Source organism: Lagopus leucura, unplaced genomic scaffold, assembly GCF_019238085.1.
Source record: "Lagopus leucura isolate 7727_CA_CO unplaced genomic scaffold, USGS_WTPT01 Super-Scaffold_100017, whole genome shotgun sequence".
NCBI classification, from domain to species: Eukaryota; Metazoa; Chordata; class Aves; order Galliformes; family Phasianidae; genus Lagopus; species Lagopus leucura.
The window spans coordinates 2259941-2273890 of NW_024962271.1; the positions used below are offsets into that span (position 1 = coordinate 2259941).

Sequence of the window (13950 nt, forward strand, 5' to 3'; positions counted from 1 at the left end):
AGAGTAAAACTGGAAGGAAAGCTGTTTTTCTGCCTCCCCCCAGAACGGAATGTAAAGTAATTTTTCAGGTTGTTGCATAAAAATAAAATCCAATCCTTCTCAAAAACAGAAAGCTCCAACACAACAGAATAGCTGAAGGAAGAGGATATTCATAAAAGACAGGACAATCCTGGGTTAAAAAAAACTGCAAAATAAGTTACAAGCAGCATTCAAGAATTGAGTAAAGAAAGAGCCCACATTCACCTCCTACCTCAAACTGTACATGACTGTAGAGCCTTAATTTTGGTACTCCACCATATTTTCGTTTTGGTAGGCAATCCTGCCACAGTCAGCACGTGGACACATGGAGTGCGTATGGGAGGAGAGTTAGGGGGAGCCTGTCAGAAGGCCATGCAGCACAATCACAAGGTAGAAGTCATTTTCTTCAGCTACTCCTTACAGTGAGCACTTGAATCCCAACGTACAGAGAGTGCAGAGAGATTAAGCCCACCTAAAAGTTGTAACTAAAAGCATTATGCAGCATCAGAGAAATCACAGGAAAAGCTGTAAGGATGATCACATCTACACAACTACATTCCATAAAAAACTAGAACTTCTGCTCTCAATAGAATATATATATTTAGAACATCTGTGTAAGTGGTAAATATATACAATAAATATATTTTGTTATACTATCTATAGTCACAGTTTTTTTACCCAGCGACATAATTTTAGAGGTATACCAGGAAGATGTGGTTCTGACAGTAAATTCTGTCATAGTAATGTAGGAAAATACTATCAAATTCTTCTGGCTGCTGCAGATAACAGCTGAAAGTGCTCCAGGAATTAGAATTATTATATTTTTAGAATTCATTTCATTTGAATAAGAAAGCCATTGGCATTCTGTGGGACAGTTAAGGAACAAATAAGATTTCTTCCTAGGAAATGCTGAAAGGCACGTAAAGATTCCAATATAGATATTTAATAGCATTATATATTAAATATATTTAATAATGCATTAAAAAGCAGATTTGGAGCATTCTTGTAGCTGATGTTAAAACACAGAATTAGCAGATGCGTGCCTGTTGGTGCTACTGAGAAACATTTCACATATGTGTGAAGAAGTCGTGTCTTTATATGACCAGACATCTGCTCACTGCAGTGATCCACCGCCCCCCACATGTGCTGGAATAACAGTGTGCATTTACTCTGCTACTGAACGACACACTGAGGCACATGCATATGCATCAAGAAGTTATCTGCAAATGGTAAAAGAAGGAAATGATGAATTAACCTGAAGAAATGCACATGTATTGACAATGAATGTGATGTTTCAATTCTTGTCCTTACGCTAACACAGCCAGCGAGCTGAAATTTGGTCACTTAATTGGTTTGATTCTTGTTGGGATTTGTACTAATTGGGTAGATTTCAGAAATACTGCTGTAAGAGGCATAGAATTGCACGCAAAAAAACCAAGCAGCTCAACTGTGCAACAGCAGACATGAATGTCTATGGGCATACAGAACAACTTACTGCAGGAGGGATCACCGCACTGCACATGAAATAAGATGGCACATTCCATAAAGCTACGACTCTGCACAGTGAATGACAGACATCTCTGTGTCACCAAAGACACCAGTGATGAGTAACTCACTTAGAAGTGAAGCACACTACCTAAGGGTTGTTGCCTTGCCTACACCACTCTACATCACTTGGAGGGGAAGGCGGCGTGGGCTTCAGTCAGACCAATGAAAATATTTGATATTTTTGTTCCAGAAGAAGTCTGGCTTAAAGACAATTCGCCCCCCCAAAAAAAATTCAAATATTTTGCTCTGCCTCGCACTCAGTGCACCTGCACTTTTTTTTTTTTTTATTTTAAATCTGCCTTGAGAATAAACTGATGTGATAGAAGTGAAATTGTGTAAGCAAAGCAGTGCACCTTTGGCATGTATTGCTGAGGAGTTTCTATTTAAACACCTCAAACTTGTTCCACAGACTTTGCCAGCAGCATCCTCTGAGCCACCTGGGCCACCCTCGAGGCTTTCAGAAGTCCCTGTGTGCCTCCAGAAGACTTGGTCTTTTACTGGAGTTACACACATGTCACTGATAATCTGCATTCAAGCTCAAGCCCATAAAGCTACCCACAAAATTTAGAGCTGAAGACAGGCTGAGCTGCTTCAAAGCTCAGGAGTCTGCTTTGCAAAATGCTCTTCTGGTGTGCTACATCCCACAAAGATTTAATATTCAGATATTTATTTGACAAAGGGGTTAAACCTTCATAAATAAAGTTATAGCTCTGGTTAACCTCCACTGCACAGAAATTGCTTTTTCCCCACAAGCAACAGCATTGGGATGCTCCAGAATAAGTTTCTGTTTAGTATGTGGGCAGAGAAGGCCAAGAAAAAGCATTTAGGAAAGCTACAGCAAAACTGAAGAGATGTTTGGCTGTATTCCCACCACATCTCAAAGTGCTTCCAAACAGAGATAAGTCCTTTTCCTTCTCTCCAGCATTAAGGCTCTTACAAAAAGCTAGGTTTAAAACTAAAAGACACTTGGGCTTTCATGAGAAAGTACACCACTTAATACGCTTTTATCACAAACTAAGACCTAGTTCTGCAATTCTATCTTTATAGACAAATAAACACACGGTGTTACTTTATTACAAGATCAGGGCCTTAATATTCTAACACGTGAGATGCTCAGTAGGTCCTAGCAATATGTTTCTTTTAAGACCAGAGGGATGGGAAAACTTGGTAGGGAACTAAAACCAAGCTATGATAATATAGAGCAGCTACTGTCACTGTGATTTTCTATTAGGCCAGAAAGAGGTCTAGAAGAATTAAAGGAAATGCTCTTTTCCCATCATGTAGACAAATCTTTTTCTCCAGAGTTCATCAGTTCAATTGTTCTGACAGCACCAGGAGACATAAGTGCTCCCAAATCCCATCCAAGTCAAAAGGTTCCATGAGAACTTGACACCAACCATGCTGTCTGAGATACTTACTGAGATACTAACTCAAAAACACATTAGAATTAACAGAATTAATGTCATTCCTGAAAAACCTAAAGAAGATCCAAAATGTTCAAGACTGCATCTTACAGCCCTGCATGAGATCATGTCAGAGCAGGTCCAGAGGACGGCCACAAAAACACTCCGAGGGATGGGACAGCTCTCCTATGGGACAGGCTGAGAGCTGGGGCCGTTCAGCATGGGGAAGAGAAGGCTCCAGGGAGACCTGAGAGTGGCACCTAAAGGGGCTGTAAGCAGGAAGGACACAGACTCTGTAGCAGGGTCTGCTGTGCCAGGACAAGGAGAAGTGGTTTCAAACTAAAAGAGGGGTAATTTAGACTGGATATAAGGAGGAAGTTTCCTCAGTAAGGGTGGTGAGGCACTGGCACAGGTTGTGCAGAGAGGTGATGAATGCTCCATCCCTGGAGTCACCCAAGGTCAAGCTGGATGGGTTCCAGAGCTGTAGGAGTCCCTGTTCATTGCAGGGGAGCTGCACCAGATGGCCTCTAAGGGTCTCTTCCAAATCAAACGATTCTATGATACCAACACGAGTTTTGCCACTCTGAGCAGTGACACTTCAGAGGTCCCTCTCCTGCACGCAGACACGCAGACACGTGCTGAGCTCCTGGAGGGCAGCACCGGGCAGCACAACCTGTGTCCACTGCCTCAAAAAGCAAGCTGGAAAAAGAAAACCCTTCACTGCTCGTACCAATCTAAAGCACAGCTTTGAAGGCAGAAGTCAACGTACTCTGCCATCCCAACGTTTTTACTGATACACTTATTTTCATATGGCAAGACATGGCTTCTCTTCAATAGGTCAGAGCTCATCCAGCTTTGTGAAATCTGCCTTTTTCCAGAATGAGGGAGAAGAAAAACGGGAGTGTTTTCCAAGCACTCCTGCACCGACAGCTCAGCTGAGGAACCTCAGTCAGACGGGAGATGGAAATCAACCCGCAGGGCCGAGAGCCACCGGCACGGCCGAGCTCCCGCCACCTCCGGGCGGGGCGGCTCCACCGCAGCGTGACAGACCCTCAACCGCACAGCGCCGTCTTTCAACGGCAGCACTTTCCTAAATACGCTCGAGTACGCCGAGCGCACAGCCCACACCCGCCGCCCGCAGCCGGACGGCTGTCCGGGACACAAAGCACACGTCGGTTATCCGCAAGCAATTCCAAGCGTCCTCCGCCGACTTACAGCGCAACGGCGCGGCGCGGGGCGAGGCCGGGGCCGCTCCGTCAGTCAGATGAAGTGGATCCAGGCGCTGCTGTCGGGGTCCTGCGGCGGCCCCGAGGCGGGGGAGCGCGCCCGGCCCCGCAGGCGGTAGTTCGAGCCGCCGTTGTTGTCCCAGTACTCTGCCCCGGCCACGCGGTAGCGGACGGCGAACTCCAGCGCGGCCTCGGAGCCGGCGGCGGCGGGGCCGAGCGGCAGGTGGAAGGCGAAGCGGTCGGTGATGCCGTCGGCCGGCCCGGCGGGCTGATAGGCGGCGGGCACCTCGCCGCAGCTGGCCCAGCGGTCGAGCGTGTAACGCACCGACACGGCCTTCTCGTAGGCCAGGTTGAGGACGCGCACGGCGCCGCGCAGCCCCGCGGGTTCGCAGCGCACCCACTCCAGCCTCACCTTGTGCTGCCGCACGCGCTCCGCGAAGCCGGGCCCGGCGCCGGGTTGCGGCGGGAACAGCGGCTCCAGCGGCGGCGGCAGCGGCCCGAACAGCACCGGCTCCAGCTCGCCCAGCACCGGCGGCTTCCCGGTCTTGAAGAGGTCGGCGCGGCGCGGCGCGGCGGGCGGCGGCACGCGCGGCAGGTCGGCGTCGCGGAAGTGCCGCACGGAGATGAGCTCCAGGCCGAGCGAGTCGGCGAAGCGCACGGTCTTGCGGCGCGAGGGGCTGTGCCGCGGGGCCGGCCGAAGGCCGCGCTCCCCGGGCGTGGGCAGCGACTTGGCGCGGCGGCGCTGCGTGGGGCTGGGCGGCGCGGCGGGCGGACGGGGCTCCCGGCCGCGGGGTGGAGGCGGCGGCTTCTCAGGGGCCGCGTCCCGCGGGGCGGGCGGCGGAGGAGCGTCGCCGTCGGGGCTGCGGCCGCCGCCGCAGCGCTCGGCCAGGCTGCCGTAGAGGCAGGCGCTGCAGCTGAAGTTCCGCGGCAGGTAGAGCCGGGGCGGCGGCGCGGGCACGGCGCCGTGCAGCGAGGCCGCCTTATCCATGGGGGCGGCGGCGCTCAGCGCTCGGCGCTCGGCGGCGGCCGTTCTCCCGCGGCCGGTGCCGCTCTGCCCCGCGGGCCGTGCGGCGCTGCGGCGGAGCCGGGCAGGGGCGCGCCCCGAATCATCCCGCCCCGCCGCTGCCCTACTTCCAGCACCGCGCCGCCGCCTTCTGGGTCTTTCCTCGAGGAGTTCAGCCAGGGGGAGGAGGAGGAGGCGGCACAAGCAGGGATTCCCCGGCGGAGGCGCGGAGGTGCATCTCGCGGCGCCGTGCTCCGCCGAACGGTGCCAGAAATAGCTGCGAAAGGAAGGAGCGGAGCCGGGCTCGGGCAGATTAAAGGGGCCGATAAGAAACAGCTGGCTGGCAGCTCGGTTCTCGCAGTGCACATTTAAAGGAAGAAATCCAACTAATCCGCGATAATGCGGTTACGGTGCATCTGCTGAGGGAAACGGACGCGCCCGGCCGTGCCGCAGCGCAGAGCAGCCGCCGTCACGGCACGAAGGGTGCGAGGCGCGGGGTTTGGTGCGATGACGGCCGGCCGGCGCTCCAATGAATGGCAGGCGATGAGAAACGGAGCGGCGCAGCGCTGCGCGGAGCTGAAATACCGCCCGGCAGAGCCGCCTCGCTCCCTTCTTTCCGTAATCTGGTGCTCGTTTTTAATTAGTAAATTGCATTAAAAACAGTGATCCTGCCAGAGGCTGAGCCTGAACTGTGCGGACGTGTAATTCTCGCTTAACTCCTGAGCTTTTCCACCTTCGTCATTCCGCCCGCGGCTCTGTGACCGGCGATGAGGGTAACGGTGGGAGCAGCGAACCTGACGGAACCGAACAGCCGCCAGAACACGGGGCACAGCTCAGTGTTGGCTCGCATCGGGAATATCAGCTTCAATCCCTTTCTTAGGAAGCGTGAAAATAATTGCCAGGTTATTTCCAATGGATTCCAAATCTCCTTAGAGACACATAAGCAAGGAAAAATTATGCCTTGCAGTGTTAAATTTGACACCATTATTGTTATTATTATTGGTGGCTAACGTTAATTTCAGTTTAAAACCACTAAACAGAACTTCGTGTATTACACGAATATGTAAAGTCTTTGTATTTTTAAACGATGGTGAGACTATGATAACTAATAAGCTGCAGTGGCTGAAAGCTGTACAGGAAAGGTGTTCAGTTTTGTCTTTGTGGTGTAGTGCCGACAAAGCTGCTTGGGCTCATTTAGCTTCTGCTGCATTTCACACAGTGGGGATGTTCAACTTCCCCCTTCTGGTAATTTTAGTTGCTTCACTACTTAGCATAAGCTTGTGTCATACTTCTGCTTTTTGGCTTTTTCGTGTCTCTCGTTTGCTTCACAAAATTCTAGTAATATTTCATGAAAAAGGAAGGAAAGAAACAAGTCCTTTCTGGACTGATGACTGTAAGCTACAGAGCTTGTGTGACAAAGCTGAAAAACGTCCATTCCCCAAAGTTAGTAAAGCCAGGAAAAAAAATAAAGTTCCATGATAAGAAAGCAAAAACCCAACGTGTTCAGCTTTGGACTGGTCAGGTCAAAGCAGTGTGAGCTGCAGAGGGGCAGCCCTATAAACAGAGCCATACCATGAGCTGCTCAGAAATTTGGGTTGAGTTCAGCTCTTGCCATCATCAGCTGAAACCTACTTGTAACTTTTGCCATCTCTTTTTTTGCAAAGGAAGGAGTAGAAAGAAAATAAATGCATGGCCACTATAAATAATTTCAGAGACAATCCTTGTGGAGTAAAGCTGAAAGAAGGCTTTTTAAAGGCTTCTGAAAATTGGGAATTAAATGAGACTTAAATAATGAAAAGCTCAGTGTAGCAGCTAATCCTACAGGTGCTCAGGTTTTCACCTGCAGTTTCCCTCACACACCTCAGCTTCTCACAAACATCTCAGCCTTGTCTTTGCTGGGCACTGAAATTTACCAGATGTGCACAGACAGCTTCTCCAATGGCCTTGTGCTGCTATGGGTTTGTAACAGGAAGGAGCAGACACCTTCATTTCTAACAGGAAATGATTTCAGCTTTGCCTGCTGTAAATATTTGTGCACCACGCTTGAACTCTTAGAAGTGAGCAAGTGCTACAGCATGAACAGAAACTGTGCCTTAATATATGCAGTGGTAGCCATACACCACCCCCTCTGTGTTACAAACATGTACGTTTAAAAGTTGAATCTGTCTGCTGTTTTACAGCGCGTTATGACAGGGATGTTAGCCAAGGCTCCTCTGTGAGTGGGAACGAGATTAGTTCTGCTGTAGCTTCAGCCCCTTCAGCTATCATCTTTCCGCAGGAAAATAGTACTTTTATGATGAGACAGTTTTGAAAGTTCCAGCAGGAGTAGACCAGTTGTCATGTAAATGCTGGAGCTACACAGTGTTGCTCTATTATACTGTAAGAGAACCAAAAGGTTTTATATTATATTAGGCATAGGAAATGGCAATCAGTCTGGCACTGTTGGCATCCTTTTGCACATTTAAGGGGTGCAATCATAGAAAAAAATGTTCTCCTAATAACGCTGTCCTACTCACTTTCTGCAGACCTTCCAGCTGATACAAGCAGCTGAAGACAGCCTCTGCTCTGCTGCCTGGCATTGCCTGGCCCTGACACTTCTACAGTGCCAGACTGCATTTCAAGTCAGCCCAATGCCTGAAAGCTTCCAGCTTCTCATCTTGCCATTCAGTCCTCTATTTTATTATCATTTAAACAATTCAGAGAAAAAAAGGCAGAACTGATCCAAATCACAGAGGGCAATGAACTGAGCTCTCTTCTGCTGCATTTGGCTGTTGTCCCGACTCCAGGTAATCTAGGAGAAAGCAGATGCTGGTGCTGGGGAGCACTGAGCAGAACTATGAAGGAACCATTAACAGGGAGAGGAGTGTCTGTGTGCTGGGGCTTATCCAAAGTGGCCATTGTCACATATCTGCTTCAACTTTCCAAAACAGGTTTATTTATAGCAATGAGAATTGTGGAGAGAGAAAATGGATGTAAAGATGAAGAGCATTATGATTACATCAGCTTTTGAGATGAAGCAGTGACTCAATGCGTGCATTCAAAAGGTTGGCTTCTGCTCTCATTCAATTATTACCCTCACCTAACCAGGACATGTGGTCATTATCTCTGAAGATGTAAGCTGTACGATGCACAAGAGTTTATCCAGGATGTTTGATTTGAGGGGTTAGTGAATGATTTCCAAGGGACTGCATGTTCTGATGAACAGAGAGGTGACAGCTTGGAGGGTTACTCTGCAGTTGGGAAGTTTGGATTTAAATATACACACATATATATATATTACTTTAAATATCAGGATCCAAAGAAACCTATGATAATAAGAAAATGGAGTTGTAAGAGTTTACTTCAGTTCGTGACCTTGTGAATCTGCCTTCTGTGTGCCCTGATGGAGCTCTACGCAATTTTATTAGCTAAGCGTTAACCACCCCTCCAGACTCTGTGATTGGCTTTAAGGCTTTGGGAAAGTGTGGGAGCTAAAAAAAGCCCCAGTTAAGACTGCAGTGGAAAAGCAATAAATAAACAAACAAACAAATAAATAAATGAATAAGAGACCTATCTTGTTCTTTGGAAGTGAAAAACACCATTCATTTGTAGTATTTTTTTCTCATAGAAGTAGCTGTGTTCTTTTTAAAAGGATTCACAGAATCACCAAGGTTGGAAAAGACCTCCAAGATCACTCAATCCAATCATTTACCTACCACCATTATTTCTCACTAAGCCATGTCCTTCAGTGCCACACTTCAGTGCAAACCCTTCTTGGGTGACTCCACCACCTCCCTGAGCTGTTCCAGCTCCCGACCAATCTTTTGGAGAAGAATTTTTCCTAATATCCAACCTGATTGCTTGTTTCCAGCACAAAGTGGCAGCTGGTAAGGTGGGATTCCTGCAGCCTGTAACATGGCTTGTCCTGGACAAAGGGAGTGAACGCACTTTGGGATGCCTGTGAATCCCATCTCCTGGTAGGAGTACTTGCGGTTCCATCCTGGTGCCATGCTGTGAAGGAGGCACAGGACCAGTAGTGCTCGCTCATGATTTTAGAAACTAAAATACATTCATCACATGATTCATTTCCATTTCCTGTATTTTTCCAATTTATTATCAGTTGGTCAGGCAGTGATCCACTGTGAGAGATGATTCCTTACACTGCACAATTCACTGTAAGATCTCACTATGTTTTCTCCATCCCCCTCACAGTTTTTCTTTCATTTCCTATCTGGTCATTTCAGATCCATTTTTTCAGATACACAATTCTCTTCCTATTCTTAATACTCTTCATGCTCTCTGCTTCCTTCAGGTGCTGTCAACAACTTTCCCCCACCTCCCATCCCTCCTGTTCCAGGCCAGCACTGCCTCCTTTCCTCACACAGAGGCGTGGGTTCCGTCAATTGTCAGAAGCACTCCTCAGGCTCACTGCCCTCCAGGCCCACTGCCAGCCCCTGGCACTGGGGGAATGCAGGGAAGGGGAAGCTCAGCCATGCCCCCCTCATCCCTGGGGAAGCTTCCCGCCTTTTGCAGAGCTGGATGGGAAATAACATTTTTTTCCTCTTTGAAACAATTTCATGGAGGTGTGGTTGCTAATCAGTTTTACACACAGTGAGGAGAAGTTGTATGACCCCTCAGAGAGCAGTGTTGACCTGTCACAAATAAACACGTCAGAGGTCAGAGAGCCTGTTCCAGCTCAGCATAAAACTGAAAATCCACATGGAAATGTTGTGATACTCTCTGCTCTATTTTTCAGTTCAGAGCTCTTTCAGAACACGAGGTAACTGGATAGGAATGACATCTGCATGTTATTTTGTTCTTAGAAGAAAACTCAAATAGCAGGAATGCTCATTTGCATCAGCAAAGACTATTTCCTCTACATTTTTCTCCTTGCAGTGCTCTGGACTGCCTTAGATTTATCCTTTCTCTATGACCAGGTGCACGGCTGGGATAGAACCAATCCACTCGCCTGCTTTCAGTTGCAAAAGCAAGTCAAACTTTAAGTCAAACGAAACTTCCAAGTGCTGCTTAGACACGTAGGACAAGTAGACACCTGCTTAGACACTTAGACAAGTGCTCCTGTTCTGCTCAGACATGTTGCCACCTATTGACAGAAGTGCAGATCAAGAAGCCAAGACCACAAAACATTAGTTGAAACCAGAAAACAAATTAAGTGTAGATGCCACCACCAGTGATACCACTTCAGGAAGAGATGTCGATCCATTCTACCAAGTCTAATTGCTGTTCTACAACACATGGCATTAAAACAGTAATATGGAACAAAAAGGGTGCACTCTGTTCAAACCTAGCAAGGTGAAAAGAGCCTGTCAATAAAAGCCAACTGTATGTGGAACTGAGGAGCTCTGAACAATACATGAAGCAATAAAACCCCAGGCACTTGATGTGCTTGATCCACATGACTTGGAATACTTGACTTCAAAATCTTCACAAATACTTCCACCTGTGAAAGATGCCACTCCCAAGGACACTTCAGACCCCTCTTGGAAGAATAAAAGAGGCATTATCTCTCCGAAGGTGCTCAGTGGTACTTCAGTTGATACTGCTTCCCGTAGCCATGATGCTAAGTGAACAGAGCAGAAGGATAAAAAGGGAGCCGACATCATGAATGAAAAATGAGGGGAAACGCAGCAATTCATGAACTACCACAATTCTTCTCAAGCCATACAGAGCTCACACTCCTGCAAGAAGATCCTGAGCAGTTATCCTGGGACTTTTCTCCCTGTTAATTTCCTGTTTAATTTCCAGGAAACATGTAAGGAATTTTTTAGCAGTAGCTCTTGTCCTCCCTGCTGTTCAGTCACAGTGCCACAGTTACCCATTCTGACAGAACAGAGACATCCTCCAACAAGCCATTCTCTTCCTTTCTTCGTCCCCATCCCTCTCACTTCCCTATAGGCAGTATCCTTTCTTGTGCTGTGCTCCATTTACACTTGTCAAGTCCTCTCTTTTTCACTATGTAGAAAATTCAAACATGTATGCATCTATGAAATGAATAACATTAGTAGCATAGCCTGGAAGGAAAAATAACAGTCTCCCATTCAGAGAACAGAAAACATTACTATTTCAGTGAGAAAAAATGAAAAATAAATGGCGTTAACACAGTAAAAAACACGTTCATTATAGTGATTGCAAGTTGCTCTGCAGATGGCTAATAAATTCAAGACAACAGAAAAAAGGTTAAAAAAAAAGGTTAAACATTGAAATTAAAATACATATTTCCCTGTTTTCCAGTTCCTCGCCAAATAAGACTATTTTGCTGAAATCTCTGAAACAGTCAAGTATCTCACAGATTAGGAGTTCTTACTATAATTTGATTCATAAGCATGTGTGAAAATGGATGTAAGTCACAGCCAGAAAATACAGAGGACATAGAAAAATCTTTAAGCTCTTTCTCTTGTATAGAACGAAGATCTATGTTGAGATTATGATTGCACTTGCTTAGGGTACGGGTGATTTTTTTATTGTTGGAAGAGCCCACAAATAACTAACATAGCTCTACTGTTGTTTCATACGTAAAAGGTTGCACAGAGATGCTATCAGGTATGAACCAAGCACTCCCAAAATACTGGTGAGCAGAATTGCTACTGACATGCCTTCTGTAAGCATGGCAGTGGTAGCTTGGAGACTCGGCCCAGTCAACCAAGTTAACAGGAAATCAATTAAAAACTGATTACAATTTAGTTTCCAGCAAGTCCGCTGCAAGAAACACTGTTTCCAGGAGGGGAACATTTCTAGTTTACTGAAGCAAACCTTCCTTTGTGCTTCCTTCACACAAGACTTGAAAGAAAGGGATAACAAAATAAATGTAAGAATTTGCCAAGAAAGGAGGGAGGAAAGTAACAGAAGGCACCCAGAAAGGCTGCCAAGTAAAGGCTTAGAACATAAATTCACAGCACGTGATAAGGCCTAATTAAGTTATGTGACCTTGAAGACATTGGGTTCATCTGCCACAGGAAACAGCAGCTTCTTGTTTACAATCAGATTCTCTCAGGAATAAAGCCAGTCCTGTCCAGGGAAAGGAAACAAACTTAATTGCTAGATCAGCTGGAAGGGTTTCCTGTATTCAAGGCACTAAAAAACAAAACAAAAAAAAAGAAAGAACTGCTGATAAGTGTAAGAATACAATGAGACAACATGAGACAACACCTGAAAGTTAAATCAACACTTTATTTATATGTCCAAACCTCTCAAGGACCAATTCCACAGGACATATCAAATCCTGGAGCCAGAAAGAAAACTTGCCTCTCCCTTCAGTTGTTTTGATGGAATGCAGTCAGCTTGCGCAGATACAATTTCTTGAGGCAAAGGAAACTCAGAATCTACATGCAAACTGATCAGCAGTGCTTTTACCACCAGCGGAAGGAATAACAGTAAATTCTCATCAACACCAAACAAGAAAGCATTTAAAAAATGGGTGGAGCTTCCCTGATTTCTGAACAGCCATAATCTTCCTTTCAGGCTTAAGAGTCTGTCCTGCCTTCCAGACCATCTCGACATCTTCGAAAGCTTCACAAGAATGGTCTGTTTGAAGTGTCTGACTGCTGTCTGTAGGGCAGATCTGCTCCGTCTGAATAATAAGCCTGAAATAACACCACTAAACTCACCAGCGTCTCATTCCTGCAACAGGAATAGCCTGTAACTTCAGCAAGGACAGTCAGTGCCTTATGCATCTGATTCTTTCAAAGATAACTTTAAATGCTCTAAAGAGAAATGCATTCAGCCTCCAGGAAATACCTTCCATCCTTTGCTACCACTACAACTGAAAGCTGCATTGTGCAAATAGTGACCTCAGCACGTAATAGCACTGAAAGCAGCAGCATGGAACACCACAGAGTGTTTCAGTAGTGACTGCAGCCACTGCAATGGTACAGCTGAGCTTTCCATCACACAGTGTGTGCTCATTCATCTTCTCTGAACTAATATGCGAGTTCACAAGATATATAAGAGCAGAAATCAGCATTCTGTATTTTCCAAATAACAGAAAAGGTTTGGATCATTATTACTAAGCACAGGGCTTATCCAGGAGGGGAAAGGGACAACTATCATCCACGCTCCTACTCCATCTAGTCTAGCTTTTTAAATTTTAATGGTATTAAAAGTTACTCTATGCATTAAAATATATAGCAAAATAATATAAGCTAATAAAAAGGACTGTAATTTTATTGTAGGATATTCTGAAAGCTAATCATCAGAACATAGTTAATTTCTGCTTAGGACTCTTGAAAATTACAGGTTTAGGTAAGAGTGCTGAAAAGCACCAAGTAATCCTCCTGGCCCAAGAGCCTCTTGTGGAAAAAAAGACTTACCAAGGAGCAGAAACTGCTGCAGAGGTGCTCCTCGTGTGTACAAGATGATTAAAGGCAGATTGAATTTTGCACACATTAAGTCTGAGATGAGCACCACTCCTCCAGCCCAAATGCTGCTGGTCAAAAGAATCCAGCCCAAGCTGTATACACCCAACTTGGCACAAAAACTCTAAGCAAAGGCTCACTTAAAGGAAAGAACCTCCCTGATGGTTGTTTCAGATTCATAAAAATACAGCATCTTCTGATTACATTTGTGTTGTATGTTTTAAGTTCCCAGGATTCATTGAGAAGTAGAAAAACACAGGAAAACTTAAGTTTTTCCTGCCTCTGGAGATGAAGGACTGACATTGTAAGATTGCTGTAAGTCACAAAAACTACCAATTCAAAAGAGAGCTGGCTTTCCAAAGATAAGATGTTGCAGAGCAATGGGTGGTACTTACTAACAG

At 46.1% G+C, this 13950-nt stretch overlaps 1 protein-coding gene across 1 annotated transcript; it reads right to left on the reverse strand.

Moving 5' to 3' along the window:
• Positions 1–3599: 3599 nt before the first annotated feature.
• Positions 3600–5183, reverse strand: PPP1R3E (protein phosphatase 1 regulatory subunit 3E). The gene has a single exon (XM_042877147.1). The coding sequence runs from the start codon at positions 5181–5183 to the stop codon at positions 4230–4232; it is 954 nt and encodes a 317-aa protein (XP_042733081.1). The 3' UTR covers positions 3600–4229.
• Positions 5184–13950: the final 8767 nt, after the last annotated feature.

Bases quoted from the DNA above. Each gene is read 5' to 3' on its own strand.
- PPP1R3E (XM_042877147.1), bottom strand. From the start codon at position 5,183: ATGGATAAGGCGGCCTCGCTGCACGGCGCCGTGCCCGCGCCGCCGCCC.